Source organism: Orcinus orca, chromosome 17, assembly GCF_937001465.1.
Source record: "Orcinus orca chromosome 17, mOrcOrc1.1, whole genome shotgun sequence".
Taxonomy (NCBI): Eukaryota; Metazoa; Chordata; class Mammalia; order Artiodactyla; family Delphinidae; genus Orcinus; species Orcinus orca.
This window is the reverse complement of record NC_064575.1, coordinates 86,065,789-86,083,964: the sequence shown is the minus strand read 5'-3', so window position 1 is coordinate 86,083,964 and position 18,176 is coordinate 86,065,789. Positions and strand designations below refer to the sequence as shown.

Genomic DNA, 18,176 nt, shown 5'->3' with positions numbered 1-18,176 from the left:
GCTCAGCCCGTCCTCTGCGGGTGGGTGAAGCAGCGGTCCCCCCACAGGGGTCCTGGGAAAGGGTGCAGGCTCCAGGCGGGCGCCTCTAGGACACAGGCCAGGGCGGGGGTCTGACGGTGTTCTAGACAGAGGTGATTCTGCCGGGGAGGGGAAGGTGGAGAGAGGGCCGTGGGCACAGGCCAGGCTTGGGCGAGGGAGGGCCTGGAGGTATGTGTGGGTCCACCCTGGAGGCGGATGTGAGGGCAGAGTTACTCAGAGAGCCCTGCGGCCCAGTCAGAGTTGCATCCGGAAGGGTGGCTATAGTTACTGGGGAGGGGCCGGTAGCCGCCAGGAGAGAGGCTGCGCCCTGGGAGGGGATGGAGTAGAGACACCAGGAGATGTGAGCTCCCACCCCAAGACACTAAGTGGGGGCAGCCCCGTGCGAGTAGGCCATTTGCTGCATCCCCCAGGGCACCCTTGTCACCCACAGTCCCTCAAGCCTGGCCTGGAGGCCTGATGGGCAGCAGAGCAGCTCCCAGTGGGACGCCACTGGCTCCGCTTGTCCCTGGTCAGTTGGGCCCACACACCAGCACCCTAGGAGCTCACTGGAAATGCAGGCTCAGGTCCCACCCGGGGCTCCAAGTCAGAAGCAGCATTTTGCCAGAGCCCAGGTGATCTGTGTGCATCTGTGTGCAACGGATTGACAGGCCCGTCCAAAGCCAGCTTTCAGCCTGTGGTCCCTCAGTTTCCCCATTAAAATGCCTCCCTGCTGGCCCTGGCCCAAGAGAGAGGCCCAGAGGAGATGGCTATGCCTACTCAGAAGAGCTCTCGGGGAGCCGTGTCCCCCCAGACCCCAGGGCAGAGCTGTGACCCTCAGACCAGACCTCAGGGCAGGGCCCTGTCCTTAAGACTCCCAGAGCGGGTCCCCATGCCCGTGCTGCCTGCCTTCTTCCCAGCCCAACCTGGGGCCTCATGATCACTGCAGAGACAGGGAGGCCGAAGGCTCAGCACAGAGGGACAGGCAGAGAGAGGATTAGCAGACCTTCTGAGAGCCCCTGGGGCCCCTGGGGGGCAGGGCAAGGGGAGGCCCGGGAGGCATGAGTCAGGCTGGCCTGGCTGGCCCAAGCTCACCTCTAGCTAAATTCCTAGGTCTGCCTGACCAGGAAGCCGGCCGTATAAAGGCCCCCGGTGTCGGCTGTGGGGGACACAGGCGGTGTCCTGTGTTCCCAGTCCTAGCTGGCAGATGCCCCACGATGAGGCCACTCCTGGTGTTTCTGCTTCCGGCTGTGCTGTGCACTGACCTGGGTAAGGGATGCTGACCTGGGTGGGAGGTGCCGGGTAGGGCTGGCTGCGGTCTGAGGGTCTGCGGCATCAGCCTGATGGGGGGCTGCAGGGATTGGGGGGAGAGGCCCTCGTGGCTGCTCCCTGACCAGCCAGACACGGAGACCTTGGTGTCCCTTTGGGCACAGTTTCTGGCATATCTGCCTCCTGTGGGGCGAAGGACCCTGGCGAGCGGTCCGAGGCGGCAGAGCTCTGGGCCAGGCAGGGGGACCTTGGTTCCAGTGAGGGTAACCAATTGTCCTGCTTTCCAGGGATTTCTGGGAGGTGGGACTGTGGTGCTAAAACCAGGGAAAGGAATCGGTCACCCCCCTTCAGTCCCAGTTCTGCCCCTACCTGATGACCTGGTTTTATGACCTTGAACACCAGCGCCTGATGCTTTTAAGGTCACCGGAAATGGGGCCTGAGGAGTGGGTGGTACAGCCCGTGATTATCAGCTGAATAATTATCATCCGGGGATAATTAGCCCCATCTGTGGCTTCCCTTGAGGGTGGCTGGGGGATGAGGGTTGAGGTGGAGCCGCCAGCTGTCGGGGAAGGCCCGGGGGGGGGGGGGGGGGGGGTGGGGGGTAGAGGGCAGAGGGGAAGGAGCCACCTTGGGGATCAGTCCCAGATTGGGGGGGCTGGAAAGATAGGTGGAGGGGACTTTCGGGCAAGGGTGTGAGGCTGGTTCCGTGGACCGGGCAGTGGGCAGGGTCGCTTCTCAAAAGAGAGCCTGGTGCAGAGGTGAGTAGTGGGAAGAGAGAGCCGGTGCTGGGGAGGTGCCCCACCGCCTGTGCCCCGGGTCCAGCTGTGGGAGCAGGGCAGGGGGCAGGCGGGCTTGGGACGCCTCTGTCCTCCAGGGCTCAGCGCTCCTGGGAGGCTGACGCCGGGATAGCACAGGGACCTAAGGAGCATTAACCCATTCATGCTCAGCACGGCCCAAGGACGCAGGGACTATCTGGACCCCTGTGGGGGAAACTGAGGCACAATAAGGTTCTTGGTCAAGGGAAGCTAGGAGTCTCTCCCCACCCCACCAGCGCCCAGGACTTAGTTGCACACAGAGGATTAGGAGCGGCCGGGGGTCACCCTGAGACACAGAGGCCTATTCTTCTTGGGGAGTTCCAGAAGCCTGACCTGGGAGGTACGGCCTCCGAGCCCGGGGCGGGGGCTCTGGAGGTCTGAGCTTGACCTCCTGCTTGCCTGTGGTCCAGCCACAAGTGCCCCAACCCTCCCCATAGGCGGAAATAGATTTGACATCAGTTGAGCCATGTGGGCAAGGACACCCCACGGGGCACCCCGCCCGGGTCCCCCACAGCCCCCTACCCCGAGCCCTGGCAGAGAGGCGCCCTTTCCTACAGCGCAGCCCACGTAAGGGGCTCCTCGCTTTCCCACCTGCCCACTCGCCCTGTCACAGCTCCTGGGTCCTCGCAGCCTGGTCCCCGCCGGCCTGGCCTCCGCCAGGCTGCACCTTCTGCCCGAGGGTTCTTTCCCCAGATGACAAGTAAAAATCTGTTCATCTGTCCAGGCCCAGCTCCAGGGCCACCCACTCCAGGGAGCCTTCCCAGACGGCCCCCACCCTCTGTTAAGACCGTGGTCCCTCTCGGCCAAGTGCCCACAGAGTGTCTGTTGCACACTCCGCGCCAGCACACTCGGGGTTACGTGCTGCACCTCGGGCGGCCACCCTTGGACGGCCTTTGGGGCCTCCAGGACAGGAGCCTTGTCCCGGTCTCCCTGTCGGTGGGACCTAGGGCCGGCTGCTCAGCATTCAGGGGTGAGCCAGGACCGGCCCTTTTGCTGCAGACTCCCCATCGATCGGCCTGGGGTGGGGTGCACCAGCAGGCCCCAGGCATTGAGGGGCAAGGCCTTTCCTTCCTGTTAGTAAACAACACTTAACACCTACTGTGTGCAGGCAGCAGTCCTGAGCCTGGAGCCCCATCCTGTAGGTAAGGACACTGCGGCCCAGAGAGGGACGGGGCAGTGAGGAAGAGGACCCAGGTCGTCTCTGTCCCGGGGGAGCCTGCAGACCTCCACCCACCGCCTCTGCCCGCACTCCTGCTGCCAGACTGGCGCTCACACACACAGGGCCAGTGGAGCACAGCAGTCCCTGCCCCTCGGCCTGTCCCAGGGGACCAGGAAGAGGGGGCGCTCAGTCTAGCCCCAGGCCCGGGCCCCCAGGCTGCCCACCCCAGTGGCCGCCCGAGCCCCCAGCCCAGACTGACCACGGGTCTGCTTCCTTTCCTCCCAGCCCAGGCCCTGCAGTGCTGCGGCCTCGAGCCCTGCGAGCCTCTGGTGGAGTGCCCCGCCCAACAAGTACTGTGTGATTATGCGCCCTGGTAAGTACCCACGCCCCGCCCTGACGCCCTGCACGCCTGCACACCCCGCTGGCCTCTCCTCGGCCCACCCAGACCCTCGGGGGACACCACGCCCTCCAGCAGGAATCCCCGCAGTGGGGCCCACCCCGGGGCTGCAGGGGGCAGGGACTACCCATCCTTGTTTGTAATACTCACGTGTCCATACAAGCGTCGGTTAAGAGAAACTCCTTCAGCAGCCCAACAACACCGTCACAGCAAGGCCCCAGCATGGGCTTCCCTGTTTGAGTGAGTCCATGTAAAATACTTGGGAGGGAGGGAGCAGGCGGTCCATGGATTCTGCAAGATGTGGGCACGCAAGGAGGGTGATGGCTGGGACGCCTGGCCTCGGTCGGCAGCCCGGCGGGGGTGCCTCTCCCGGGCTCCCCACCTCACATCATGGGTGGCAGGACCCCTGACCTGGGCACCTCGCACTGTGCTGGGACCCCGGCCTGCCCTGCCCAACCACACCCAGACCCTGCCTTCTCCAGGCTCCCCTCACACCCCCAGGGCAGGCCCCTCCTTCCTCCAATCTTCAGGTCTGAGCAGCCGTGAGCTGAACCGGGGCCCAAGCTCTCGAGTAGGGCCTGCTGGTGACAGTGACAGGCAGGGTCAGGGTCCCTCCAGTCGCCTCGCTCTCCCACCTTCCTGTCCACTGGTCAGCCAGAGCATTTATGCATCACAGACCCACGGGGCCTCCTTCCTTCCTGCCTCCGGGGCTCAGGGTGCTGAAATCGGAGAGGGACGGAGCCTCTGGAAGGCCACTGGCGCCCCTGCCAGCCCCTGCCAGGTGAAGTCAGACCTTTCCCATGGTACCCTGGTTGCCCACGGGTGGGGGGGGCATCGGTACTGGGAGGTGGCCCTACCTCCCCCAGAGGCGACCCCGCAGGGTGCTGAGAGAGAAGGAATAGAGCTGCAGGGCTGCTCTGAGCTGTCTGAGGCGTGGGGTCTGGTGAGTTTGCTCGTCCGCGGTCTTGGGGGCCCCGCTGTGCCTTGGAGGGGCAGGCGGCGCTTTATGGGGCGGTCCTCAGCAAGGCACATGCTCAGGTGGGGACGCAGCACTTCCCTCTTCTCTAGGAAGCCAACTTCTGTCCCGAACCCCCTGGGCCAGAGAGGCAGAAACATGCTTTCAGCAAATCCCACGCTGGGGGCTGACACGGCACCCCCCGGGTAGCCCCTTGGGGCCTCAGTGTACCCCGGCAGGGGTGCTCAGCTCTGTGCCCACCCCTGCCCATCCTACATCCCCGATCAGGGCACGCCAGGCGCCCGGAGCTCTGAGTCTCCGCCCAGGGCCCAAGGCCCCCGGCTCTCCAGAGGTTTTGCTCCTCCACACGTCTGCCCAGGGCCCTTCCTCAGGAGCCCGTCTACCTGCCCCAGAGGGAGGAAGGCCCTTCCTGTTCCCGGCAGCCACCTCTCTGGCCCCAGAGCCTGTGTGCCCAGCCACTGTTGGTCCCTGCTCCTGTGACAGGGCAGTGGTGGCCGTTCCATCGGGGAGCACAGCAGTCCCGAGAAGTGCAGGGCAGCAGAGGTTTCAAGCCAGTGGGAGGGGGCCTGCCCTCCTGTGGGACTCCTGCCCGCTGTCTGCACCTTGGGCTATGTCTGGGGGACAAGATAGGCTGAGGGTGCCCTGCCTTGCAATAAGGGTGTCAGGATTCCCTTGGGGGCCCTCCCAGCCCCCAGCACAGCCAGGCCCAGAGGCTCAGGAAGAGGTGTTTATGGGGCACGTATGGGGCAGCCATCCCAGTAGCAAAGGTGGAGCTCAGGGTTGGACCCCTCCACCCAGTCTTAGAAGCTTGGGGCTTCTTCTCTTAAGGAAAGTGGAAATTTCCTTTCTTGCCTCTCTTCTCTGACCAACCTTCCCTCTGGGGCAGGCCCCACCCCTACAAGTCCCAACGGAGAGCCACGTTGGACACCACATGACGACTCATGGCCACCTCCTCCAAGAGCTTCTGTGTTCAGAAGTAGGGGTGGGGCAAGGGGGCTGTTTCCAGATGAAGGCACTCACTCTCCCTCACTACAGATGAGCAAACTGAGGCACGAAGAGCCTTCCGGACCCTTTCCCGGCCCCCCAGCTCCTGGTGGGGGAGTGGTGGTCTGCACCCAAGCCTGAGTTCTCTCTATGCCCACCTACAGGTGCCCCCCAGTCATTAAATCAACAGACACTCAGAGGTCACGTGGACACAGACACCACGGTGACACAGCAGACCTGGGGGCCGTAGCCCGCAAACCGACAAGCAAAGGTGGGCCCGCAAGTTCTGACGGGGACTCGGGAGGAGGTCGGGTGCTGCAGGGCTCACTGGCCTCTCAGAGGGCGAGGTTGTGGCTGTGATCCTGACCACAGGCGGGTAGCCGGACGGCAGGTGCAAAGGCCCGGAGGTAGGGAAGGGCTGGAGGGACTTCAAGAGGACCCCCGGCGGGAAGACTGAGGGTGGGCACCTGACGTGCCAGCAGAGCAGGGCTCTCGGGCAGCGGGGCAGGGAGGCTGGCTCTGACCCTGGAGCCCCCGCTTCTGCTGCTGGTTTAGGGAGGAGCATTTAGGGGGCGCGGGGGTGGGGCCGTCTGTGGAAGGCTCAGGCTTCGACCTGTTATTTCTGAAATCCCTGAGGGAGGGTGGGGTGGGAGGGCAGGGGGGCAGCTGGAGCTCAGAGGGCTTGGGAGCAGGGGTGACTCTGCAGTCTTCTGGGCTAGAAGCCCAGACCGCCAGCCAGCAGGGGTCCTGGAGCACCAGGCCCTCCGTGTGCCCTGGGCTTCGCAGTCCGAGCTGCTTCCTCTGTTCTGGGCACATCCCTGGGGCCTCCTGGGCCTCTGTGAGTCACCTTTCCTCCAGCCAGGGAGGCTGCCCCTGCTCCCTTCTTACATAACATCCAAAGTTATGACGGCACAAACCCTCTGATCCCCTGAGCCCCTGGGATTGTAGTCATGAGCTCCTGGCAGGCCCAGACTGGGACCCACCTCCCTGCCCCAGGGCTGTACCCACACCCAGAGAGGGCTGCAACAATATGCAAACTCCTGGACCAGGACTGGTGCCAGAGCCGGGTCCCTGAGGCCACCAAGCTGAGCAGAAAGCGTTGGAGCTGGGCTGTTCCAGACTCCAAGCTCAACAGCCGCCTGAAGCCTGGAGGAGCAGACGCCCGGCCCCGTGAGGACAGAGTGCCACTAGCTCCCAGGCCACGTGGCTGCTGCAGACGCCCCCCTGCTGGCTCCCATCGCCCTGTGCCTGGGAACCGTGTCTGCAAAATGCAGGGTCTGCAGAGAGGCTGTCCACGTCTGAAATCAGGGTCTCACTGCAGACTGAAGACTTCCCCGACACATAGTCCCAATTCCAGAGTTTCATCAGCTGTTTCCAAAAAACCTTTTTGTTAAATTCTAGGTTGTCCTGGCCATATTTTAGTGGGGCTTAAAGAGTGGCAGCACCCAAAAAGGGGTCATTTCCTGTTCCCAAGGGGCAGGGGACAAAGTGACAGGGGTGGAGGGTTGCCAAGGAAAGGAATTTCCACTGCCCTGTGTAAGAGGTACTAGTGCCAAAGACGGACAGATACGGAGCGCACGATTTATATTAGATATTTATTCCCCTCTTAAGGGTTAGGATCAGTGATGTCCTCCCAAAGCCCTTCTCCTCCCCAGTTAACATAATCTTAAATAAAAAGGGAGTGTCTGCATGTCAGGTGTTGCAAGTTCCAGAGCTGCCTGCCAACCACCTGCAGACCTAAGGCTCTCAGAGTCCCACCAGGTTTCACTCCGTGGTCTTTGAGAATTACTGTTTTCTCTTGTCAGGGGTAGGTGTGTGTATAAATGAGGAAGGGAAGAGGAGAGAGGAGAGAGGAGATAGAGAAACATCACTGTAATTATTTCCTAGAGGACATGTAAGTGGAATGAGTAGATGGGTAGATGGTGGATGGTTGAATGGATGGATGGACAGATGGCTAGATTGATAGACGGATGGAAGATGGATGAATGCGTGGATAAAAGGAAGGGTGGATACATGGATGGATAGGTAGATGAGTGGATATACGGATGGGGAGGGTGGATGGATGGATAATGGATGGGTGGATGGACACATGGATAGATGGATGGATGGCTGCATGCGTGCATGATGGATAGATGAGTGGATGGGTGGGTAGGTGTTGGGAGCAAGTGAGGACAGAGAAGTGAGGGTGGAAAGTGAGAAGGGCCCTGTGGTCACTACCCCAGAACCTATACCCATGCCTTCACGGAAGGACGCAGCTCACACCTGAGGGCTTCGCCCTCATCACCCAGATCCCCAAGTCCCAGTGTCCTCTCAGGGACACAGCCAGAGAAGCTGACGGTCAGGGCCCGTGTGGGGCTCCATGGAGAGGTGCCCAGTGCTGGCCCTAGGAGCTGCTGTGAGCAGGGCTCCCGTGAGGCCTCTCTCAGGGGGATTGGTCTCCCTTGGCCCTAGGGCTCCTGCCCAGCCACTCCTGGCAGCAGGCTGTGCTTCCAGGCAGGGAAGGGCTGCCCATGGGCAGCAGGCTGTGCTTCCAGGCAGGGAAGGGCTGCCCATGGGCAGCAGGCTGTGCTTCCAGGCAGGGAAACGCTGCCCATGTAGCTACTCCCTGGATTTTCCGTCTGGCCGAGCAGGAAAGAGGGGCCCCGCATGTGTGAGAGGCCAGCGCAGAGGGGCAGAGCCGGCCTTGGACCCCAGCCCCCGGCCCAGCCCAAGGATATTAACTGCACCCAGAAGCCTCGCCCAGCGATGGGGAGAAGGTGTCTCTGGAGCAGGGCAGCTGGTGGCCAGGGCCCCAGGGGATGATCTAGGATGGATGGGGCCACGCCAGGCCCTGGGCAGTTGGTGAGAGAGACCTACATCTAGGCCCGTGGCCCTGGGTGTAAGGGCAACTCTCCTGCACCGGGAAGGATGAGTGGAGAGGCCAGGGTGAGGGTCAGAGCCCCATGCTGGGGGGCCAGGCCCAGCTCTGGCTCCCACTCACTGACTGGGTGACCCTGGGCAAGGCCCTGCCCTCTGTATGTCAGCTGAGGGAGGCCCCGTATGCTGCAGGTGTGTGACTTACAGGAACAGAGCAAGCCCAAGGGAAACCCTGCATCACTCCGCTGCCTGACTCAGGGGAAGTCACCTCACTCCAGCTGGGGAAAGAGAGAGAGACAGAAAGGGAGCATGACCCCCAAGGCCATGCACGGCCCCTGAGCCAGACCCTGGCTGCCTTGCCGGGATGCCCTTCCCCACTCCACCCCGGGGAGAGCCCCCCTGGGTCCCTCGGCCTCCCTGATAATCATGCTCACGTGGGGTACACACAGAGCATCACGTGTCCACCCCCTCGACGTCTCCCCAGCTAGTCAGGGGGCCCTGAAGCCTGGACCTGTCTCTCCTCGTTCAGTCTCCATTGCACCCTCTGTGCCTGGTACGTGCTGAGTCCTTCTAAAACTCTGTTGAAGGAATGAAGGAGGGGGTGAATGGGGTGCCTCGAGGTGGAGGGAGGTTTGGGGGTATAGCCGGGGCCGGGGCTGCCCTTATGGTGGCCTGAGCTGAAGAAGCCTGTCCCGGCCTGAGGTTTGGAGGGCAGGCCTGGGGTGCCTGCTGTGCCACGCTGGGCCAGGCGCTTCCCTCTCTGGGCCACACTCCTGCTCTGTGTAACCCCAGTGGCCCTGCCCCTCTCCCATGCCCCACACTCCTGCTCTGTGTAACCCCAGTGGCCCTGCCCCTCTCCCATGCCCCACACTCCTGCTCTGTGTAACCCCAGTGGCCCTGCCCCTCTCCCATGCCCAGGCTGAGACGAGGGGGAGCGGGCAGGAAGGCAAGGTGCAGGGAGAGGGCCCGGGCAGGAGAACCTCAGCTGCAGGCAGAGGCCTGGGCTTGTCCTGGCGTCTGGCTTCCTGGCCAGCTGAGTTCAGGGAGCAGGCAGGGCTGGGGGTGGGTGTAGGGGGTAGTATTCCCTCCAAGGCCTCTCCTGGGCGTCACGCCTGCTGGTACAGTCAGGTCTAGGGACCCAGGCTGATAGGAGGGCTCGGGTTCTGGAAAGCAGCTGCTCTCTCCAGCATGTGAGGGCGGAGGGAAGGAGGGGTCAGTGGTGACAGAAACAAGCCAGTCTCTGCCCCACTCCCGGATGACCTGGCGCCAGCCCGGCCCTCTCTGGCCCTTATTTCCTCACCGGTGAAAGGGGTTGGTAGGGGACGAGCTTCAGGGCTCCTCTCTCCCCTGAACCCAGCCTCTAAGACCGTGGTGGCCAGAGCACTGCCTGCAGGAAGCCCTCCCCGACTGCACCGTCCTGGTAACTCCCAGTTCTCTGAGAGCCCCAGTCATGGAATCACCCACTTTCTCCCACAAGTAAAGTGTATCTGGGGTTGATGTTTCTGCTAGGAAGCCCCAGGAGAGGCAGCTCGCGTCCTCGTGGGCAGCCCTGCTGGGGCAAAGGCCTCCTTCCCACAGAACAGGACCAGCTGCCGCCTCTCCTCCAGTGTCTAGCCCTGCCACCAGGGCACACAGCCACGTAAAAGCCTGAGGTGCCTCACGGAGGTGGATCGGGGGTACAGGGCCCCCTCCAGCCCCACATGCAGGGACCCCGTTGCCCAGCTCCCTCACGCCCAGACCTCCACTCCCAGCCGGCCCGACATCCCTGGATCCTGCAGCACCACCGGGCCCGACAGGAAATCCAATCCCCCAGACCTATTTTTCCAGCAGCTTCCATGACCCTTGGCCAAGTAGTCACCACTCCCCACCTGCCATCTGCCACCCCTCGCTAGTTGCCACCCTGTCACTGAGCCCTGTGGCCTGCTTCCCAGGGCCTCCTGGGCACCCTCCTTCCACTCCGAGGGAGGCCTCAGAGCTCAGGGTGACTTTCCCTCTCTGGATCAGGGCCCAGGGACCCCCACGTCACCTGCCTTGTCAATCCAGACCCCAGCTGCCTTAAACAAGCCCCAGGGACCAGCCAGTAGGCCAGGCAGCCTTTGCGGGCTCAGGTGGCTGATGCGGGGCTGCCTCGGGGGCTCCTGCCTGCCCCCCCCCGTGCCCCCCAGGATCCTGGAAGGCACCGCAGCACCACCCCTCCACCATCGTGCAGGTCTTGCAGGTCCAGTGACTGCTTCAGGCTGGGCACACCTCTTTGGACCCCCAGCATCACGATATGCACCCCTGACTCGGCAGGGAGGAGGTGAGGCCCAGCTCAGAAGCCAGCTTGCCCGGGGGCCTGCCAGGAGGAAAGGCCAGGGGTCTGTAGCCCAGACCTGACCGTCCTGAGCCTCTGCTCCAAAGAGCCTTAGCCTGGCCCAGATCCCCACAGCAGGCGCTGCCCCACCAGACCCTCAGGGGGATGTCCACCGGCAGGTTCGGCTGCTGGCAGCGGCCCAGGGCCGACCTCCATCGGTGCCCCGGCCCCACTCAGCGTCATCACAGCCTGCCTCTGCGGGTCCCACCCGCACCTCCTAGCAGGGTCTGCCGGGCACATTGGAGAAGTAGTGGGGTCCCAGGGCCAGCAAGCAGACAGGGAAACCTGTGGGGAGAGGGACAAGGGAAGGGGGAGCCTACGCGCAGAGGCCCGAGTCCTTCCTGTGAGCAGTGCTGGAGGGGGAAGGTGCAGCGGGATCTGCCCGGCAGCCCCCAGCCGAACCCCGCACCGGGCGGGGCCCTAGGCCTGGCCTGGAAGAGCACACTGCCTTTCAGGACCAAAGCAGACACGGAGAGCAATTATCACAAGGCAGGACACAGGCAGCTGCTGGAGGAGGGCCGGGCTGGAACATGGCGGAGGGAGCACTTGGCGAGGAGGGGGCCTGGGCCTGGAAAGATGGGAGGCAGGGGCGGTGGAGACGACGGGGGGTTGAGTCTTTGCCTCCACACCACCCCCTCCCCAGCATCCAGCCCCTGCCCCTCCTCCGAAGCCCCAGGCCCCGCTGGACTTCACATCCCTCACCCAGTTGGTGCTCACCTCTCCGCAGGCACATCTGGCATCCACGTCCCTGCCCCGAGAGCTTCTCTTTCCCCTTCTCCCGAGGTCCAGACATCTTAGTGAACATTTCACTTCCCTAGGGTCTTTTCCCCAGGACCCCTGGGGGTCAACCTAGCAACCCAGAGCCCCCGGGAGCCCAAGAAGGCAGGGCCTGAACCTCCTCCTGCACCACGCCCCTCGGCCCCGAGCACAGCACTGGGCACCCCCAGGGCAACCACACAGGCTTGGGACTCTGTGACCTTATCTGAGGGTGGAAGTCAGAGACAAAGCGGAAGGTCAAAGACAAAGTAACCAGAGCTGGGCAGAGGACAGAGAAGAGGCAGGCTGCAGAGCCAGCTGAGGCCTCTGTCCACAGCCCAGAGAAGGGCAGGCGGTGGGGGGTGGTGGGGGGTGGTGGTGGAGCGCGGGCAGAGATCCCTCCAGCTGGCAGGGCAGGGGTGTGCCTCGCTGGAGGGCGTGGGCCAGGCTGGAAGGGGCAGGTCCCCGCCCCTCCCTCCCACCAGCACCGGTCCCAGCTATAAGGCCTCCGGAGAGGAGGGGCTCCCACTGCCCCGGGAACACCCGAGATGAAGACAGCCCTGCTGTTCCTTGTTGCCCTGGCTGTGGCTTCTAGGCCAGGTGAGGGGCTGGCTGGGGGCTGGGGGCAGTGGGGAGCCAGACCCTGGAAGCCTGGAGTTGCTCACCTCTAGGCACGGAGAACCTTGGCGTTGTGAACCCTAGAACAAAGTGAACCCCGCATCTTAATTTTGTGGGATCACAGACTTAACAATATTTCAGAATCAGAAAATCAACCCCAAGAATCAGACGTTCTGAGAGGGAGCGATGCTGGGAGTTGTCTTCAGATGCCTCTCCTGGGGAAAGACAGATACTCAGGGTTCAGCCCCTGATCCCCCTCTCCAGGGCCCAGGGCCCTCCTGGGTCACCCTTCCCCCTCCCCCCCAGCAGGCTCAGCATGGCCAACCTGACAGCCTCCGGGACCCCAACGCAGCCTCAGGTCCTCACCGTGGGCTCCCCACCAGGAGACAGCCCCCAGGGTGGGGACTGCAGCCAGGTCCTGTGAGCCACTCTTAGCAAATCCCAGAGCCTCTGATGCCCCTGGGGAAGGGTCTTCAGTGCGCCCCATACTGGCCACCTCCTCACTGGTCCTCTAGGGACGCCCGGCACTGGACAGCTCCTCCGGGTGGGCTGCCAGGGCCCCAGCAGACAGGGACTGTCACCTCCTGCCTCCTGAGGCTGTGTGCAAGACCTGAACCCTGGCGGGGCCCAGGGGCCTCAGAGGCGACTGGCCTAGGGCAGGGGTGACAGAGGGCTCTGTCCAGGAGTCTTTTCTGGCAGTAAACCCAGGCATCCCTGTCTCCCTGGGAGGTCTCCCTGGGGCCTGCTGAAACCCCTACACCCTCGCCCCCAGCCCAGGCTCTCCAGTGTCACGTATGCACAAGCTCCACCAACTGTGAGAAACCTCAGAGCTGCTCAGTCAACTCCAACTTCTGCAAGACGGTGACCAAGGGTGAGCGATCTGGGGGAGGGGAAAGGGGCCCCTGCAGGACTCTCCAGGGCTCTGTCCCGGTGCCCCAGGGCTTGGAGGATCATCCCTGGGGAGGATGGGGGGAGTGATCTCGGTGACTGACCGGTCACGGTGGCGATGGAAGCTGGGAACTGGTACTTGGGAGGCCCTGGGGGTCGGAGGCGGTGCCTGGCCTGATCTCGCCCGCCCGTCCCCAGTGGAGCCCCTATCTGGGAACCTGGTGGAGAAGGACTGCGCGGAGTCGTGCACGACCACGCACAACCTGCAGGGCCAAGTCAGCAGAGGGGCCTCGGCCACCCTGTGCTGCACGGGCGACCTGTGCAACAAGAGTCTGCAGAGCGCTGCGCCCGCCCGCGCCCTGCTCACCAGCGCCCCCCTCGGCCTGGCGCTGGCCCTGGGCCTCCTCGCCCTCACCTGGGCCGCCAGCCTGTGACCCTCGGGACCGGGGCCCCACCCCCTCCTCTCCCTGGCCAGGATGGGGGCTCAGACACCCTGGCTGGGGGCTCCCCTGGAAGGTCTAGGGCAGGGCGGTGGTGCGGCACGAAGAGCTGCTGGCTTGGAGCCGCCCCTCCCCCAGCACAAGAGGACGCCCCTCCCTGAGCAGCGAGGGGAGGAGGGGGGACAGGAGGCATTCGGCTCCCTTCAGGCTTCATATTCGTTCTGTTTGGTTTCCGTTTATTTTTCTACCCAAAGCCCTGCACCGGAATAAATGGTTGCAAACCAGTGTGGTCATGTCTGTGCTAGTTCCGGGAGTAGAGGAGGTGGGGAGGAGCCATCCACACACACAGGCCCCCAAGTCCCAGGGTTTGTCACCCAGGGCCAGTCTCGGCAGCGTGCATGATGCCTGGAGGGGCACCATCACCCTTCGCCCCCGGAGGGGACACGACCCTCCCCAGACACCTCCTCTGCAGCCCCAGACAAGGAGGGCCCTCCTGGGGGAGGCCTGAGTAGGCGCGCCGGCAGAAGTTTGTCAGTGGAGCAGTGATGCGAGGCCATAGCTCTTCACCAGGCAGCCACCAGCCTGCCTGAGACCACGCGGTGGAACCCCTCCCTGCAGGGCCGCCCCGCCCACCCTGCCAGCCCTTCCCCCACCTCTCACGGCCAAGCCCCGCCTGCCCAGGCTCGCCCGGGTCCCACCTTGTCCTACCAGGTGACCTTGAGCAACACCCTCTGCCCGCGGCAGGTCTCTCCCGCTCCGCGCTCCCGTGGGCTGCGATCCGACCGTAGCTCCTGCTGCGACGGGAATATTCCGAGGACCAGCGCGCCCCCCCCGGTGGCCACCGGGGAGCCGGGCCTTGGGAGGAGTTGCCAAGGGGGCATGCCTCTCCCCTCCCTCAGAGCTCACTGTGTGCCCTCGGCACCCGGCACCCGGGGCAGGGAGTGGAAAGGCCGGATCAGACACACGGGCCACTGCGGTCGGACAGACGGGCGGGGACGCACAGGGCGCGGACCATCCCGAGTCCTCGGGATATCCCACAGCAGGCCGGCCGTGTGGCTGGGATTTGAATCAAGAGGTGGGGGGTCAGGGACATCCGCCTCCGGAGAGGGGAGGGTGCTCTGAGCTGGGCCAGCTGGAGCCAGGGAGGAGAGTGCCTCCTGGTGCCAAACTCCGGAGAAGACCCTTCACCCCCCACCTGGAAGCCAGGGGTGCGGTCAGCAAACTTGCGGGGGCAGAAGGAGGAGGAGGCTGTCACACGGGGTCAGGGAAGGCTCCGCAGAGCAGCCATCCCTGAAGGGACACCGAGGCCACCTGGGGCCCAGGTTAGAAATCCCCGCCAGGTGGAAGAAGTTAACTACATGATGACCAGGCTGTAGCCATGACATAAGCTGCCACAATTCTGAGAACTGGCCTCAAAGAAATGGGAACAAACCAACCCTGGAAACGAAGATTAACTGTACTTAAAACAATCAAGATGACGCTGATCAGACCACTGATAGCCAATTTCAAGATGACTGTCAGTTGATTGATTTTCTCTATTGATTTTCTTCTTCTATTTCCTTGGTTTTTTTGCTCTTATTTTTATCATTTCCTTTATTTTGCTTACGTGCGGTTTGATTTACTCTTGTTCTAGTTTCTGAAGGTGGGATCATAGGCCATTATGTCGAGAACTTTATTTTTTCTCATACAAGTGTTAGTGCCAAAATTTTCCTTCTAAACACTGCTTTAGCTGCATCCACTAACTTTGATATATTGTGTTTTCATTTTCATTCAGTTAGAAATACTTTCTAATTTCCTTTAAAATTTTTCCTTTAGCCCACCGGTTATTTAGAAATGTGTTGCCCAGCTTCTAAATATTTGGTGATCTTATTTTTCTGTTCTTGATTTAATTCCATTGTAGCCCAAGAAAATAATTTGTAGGATTTCAATCCCTGTAAATTTGTTGAGATTTATTTTATGGCCCACAATAGGTCTATCTTGATTAATATTCTGTGTGTCCTTGAAAAGAACGGGCTCTCCTTCTGTACTTATCAAGCAGGTCACATGGGCTGGTAGTGTTGTTCAAGTCTCCTTTATCGTTATTCATTTTCCGTTGACTTCTATGAGCTCTTAAGAAAGGAGTGTTGGGCTTCCCTGGTGGCGCAGTGGTTAAAAATCCACCTGCCAATGCAGGGGACACGGGTTCGAGCCCTGGTCCGGGAAGATCCCACATGCTGCGGAGCAACTAAGCCCATGCGCCGCAACTACTGAGCCTGCGTGCCTAGAGCCCATGCTCCGCAACAAGAGAAGCCACTGCAACGAGAAGCCCGCGCATTGCAACGAAGAGTAGCCCCCCACTCACCATAACTAGAGAAAGCCCGCGTGCAGCAACGAAGACCCAATGCAGCCAAAAAAAAAAAAATTCTCTAAGAAAGGAGTGTTGAAATCTCTGGCTGGAGTCATGAATTTTCTTTTTCTCCTTTTTGTTCTCTCAGGTTTTTTGGCTTTGTGTGTTTTGAAACTCAGTTGTTAGGTGCATAAACATTTAGGATTGCTATGTCCCCTTAATGAACCGATCCTTTTATCATTATGTAACGTCCTTCTTTATTCCTGGCTATATCTTTTGCTCTAAAATCCACTTTGTCTGACGTGAGTGTGGTCACTCCTGCTTTCTTTTAATTACTGTGAGCCTGGTGTCTCTTCCTCCGTGCTTTGCCTCTTAACCTACATGTGATCTTACATGTACAGTGGACTTCTTGAGCGCAGCAGAGACATGGCTCTTTCTCGTTTTATTTAATCTGACCACCTCTGCTTCCTAGTTGGGGTGTTTGGACCTTTCAGTGTGATTAGAGGTGTCATGGGTTTAAGTCTCTCACCCCGCCTTCTGTCTTCTCTCTGTCCCACTTGTTCTTTTTCCTTTCCCCTCTTTTTCTGCATTCTCGTCAATGACCAGATTACCCTCTGTGATTCCATTTTCTCTCTTTCGTTACTTTATTAAGTGATTTTTCTTTTCTTGCTCTTTCTTTACTTTTTTTTTTAATTCTAGAAAAGAATTCTTTTTGCCTTTGCATGTCTGAAAATATCTTTATTTCCCCTTCACTTTTCAGAGATGTTTTGGGGGGGCATATAATTCCAAGTTGTTTGTTTTGTTTTTGTGTTTTGGTATTTCAAATATTGCTTCACTGTGTTGGCTTGTACTGTTTCTGACAAGAAATCTGCTGGCGTCCTTCTTTTCTTGTGCATCACACAATGTCTGCTTTTAGTGGTTTCTCTTTATCACTGTTTTTTTAAAAAATTTTATTTTATTTATTTTTGGCTGCGTTGGGTCTTTGTCGCTGTGTGCAGGCTTTCTCTGGTTACAGTGAGCGGGGGCTACTCTTCGTTGCGGTGCATGGGCTTCTCATTGCAGTAGCTTCTCTAATTGCGGAGCACAAGCTCTAGGAGCATGGGCTCAGTAGTTGTGGCTCGCGGGCTCTAGAGCGCAGGCTTAGCGGCTGTGGAGCACAGGCCCAGTTGCTCCACGGCATGTGGAATCTTCCCGGACCAGGGCTCGAACCTGTGTCCCCTGCACTGGCAGGCAGATTCTTAACCACTGCGCCACCAAGGAAGCCCCTATCACTGGTTTTAAGCAACTGATCACGATGTGTTTTGGTATAGTTTTCTTCAATTTCTTGTGCTTGAGGTTCATTGAATTTCTGGGTTCCATGAGTTTATAGTTTCCCTGAGGGGAATTCAGGATAGAGGAAAACTGGATACTTGCCCTAAATAGCTAAGATGCACATCAAAGGAATAATTTCAATGAGCCCAGACTCTTGCATCTTCCCGAACAGAGAAAAGCATTAAAATCATTAACTTGTGATGTCTACTTTTTGTGACTAGCGGTGATCTTTTGATGTTCGAGTACATTTGTTTGTTTGTTTGTTTTTTCCCAGCAAGAACTCCTATATGTCCCGGCTCCTCCCTTACCTCTTTGGACCAGTTCCTCAGAGCTGAGAGGCTGTCTCCTGGGCTATAGTCCTCAGTAGGGTCCCCAAATAAAATATTAACTCAAGACTTTTAGGTTGTGAGGGTTTGTATTTTTTTCGGTTGACACAAGGTTTCTCCTCCAGCCCTGTGTGAGCTCTGGGAACCCTTGTGCCTGCTCCTTCCACATCTTGGGGTTGGTTCCTCAAATGTGTGCACTGATGGGCCCTCAGCTGAAGACACACGCACCCTCTGCTGACCTCCCCAGCCCTGTGGGTTGGAGAGGGGACAGTTCTCTCCTCTCTGCCCTGTGAGATCCAGCTGCTTTGGCTTCCCTGAACTCTCCTCTCCTCAGTCAGAGAGTCCCGGGCTCTGTCTGGGTTTCCCCTCCCTGCTCTGTGGCCTGCAGTTCCTTTGTCTCCCCCACCTCCAGGGTCACGGCCCCTGCTACCTGCTGTGCGACCTCGGAGAAGCGTGGCTTCATTTATTTTGCCCCATTTTTCAGTTGTTTAAAGGCAGGAGGAAAATCCAGTTGCTGTTAATTCATCATGATCTGATGCTGGAGCCCACAGCATATGCCCCAGTGGAGTGTGAGCTTCATGACCGCGAGAATATTGGGGAATGTTTGCCCGTTTTATCTCCAACTCCTGGCACCCTGAGGCATCTCAGGGACTATTTGGCAAATAGGGTGACCAACCATCCCAGTCT

The 18,176-nt window shown here is 60.3% G+C and overlaps 3 protein-coding genes across 13 annotated transcripts in view; 2 read left to right on the top strand and 1 right to left on the bottom strand.

Annotated features, from left to right (window-relative positions):
• Positions 1-11,986, bottom strand: part of LOC117199630 (WAS/WASL-interacting protein family member 1-like) — a 31,205-nt gene extending 19,219 nt beyond the window's left edge. For 2 of the 11 annotated variants that reach the window (XM_049700720.1, XM_049700726.1), the window contains exons 1-2: positions 11,542-11,986; positions 3,806-3,887 (exon numbers count right to left, since the gene is read on the bottom strand). The gene's annotated coding sequence lies outside the window, so the exon portion shown is untranslated. Of the gene's footprint in view, positions 1-3,517; positions 3,602-3,805; positions 3,947-4,512; positions 4,893-5,014; positions 5,155-11,541 lie in introns of those variants that run through there. The other 9 variants (XM_049700718.1, XM_049700724.1, XM_049700722.1 and 6 more) reach the window with 8 other exon arrangements.
• LOC117199678 (uncharacterized) lies at positions 1,233-7,010 on the top strand. The gene is made up of 4 exons (XM_049700513.1): positions 1,233-1,284; positions 3,424-3,631; positions 5,780-5,886; positions 6,612-7,010. The coding sequence occupies exons 1-4, from the start codon at positions 1,233-1,235 to the stop codon at positions 7,007-7,009; spliced, it is 765 nt and encodes a 254-aa protein (XP_049556470.1). The 3' UTR covers position 7,010.
• A 38-nt stretch (positions 11,987-12,024) lies between the features above and the next one.
• On the top strand, positions 12,025-13,811 carry LY6D (lymphocyte antigen 6 family member D). The gene is made up of 3 exons (XM_004265399.3): positions 12,025-12,180; positions 12,971-13,069; positions 13,285-13,811. Exons 1-3 carry the CDS (start codon positions 12,129-12,131, stop codon positions 13,518-13,520), a joined length of 387 nt encoding a protein of 128 aa, XP_004265447.1. The 5' UTR covers positions 12,025-12,128; the 3' UTR covers positions 13,521-13,811.
• Positions 13,812-18,176: the final 4,365 nt, after the last annotated feature.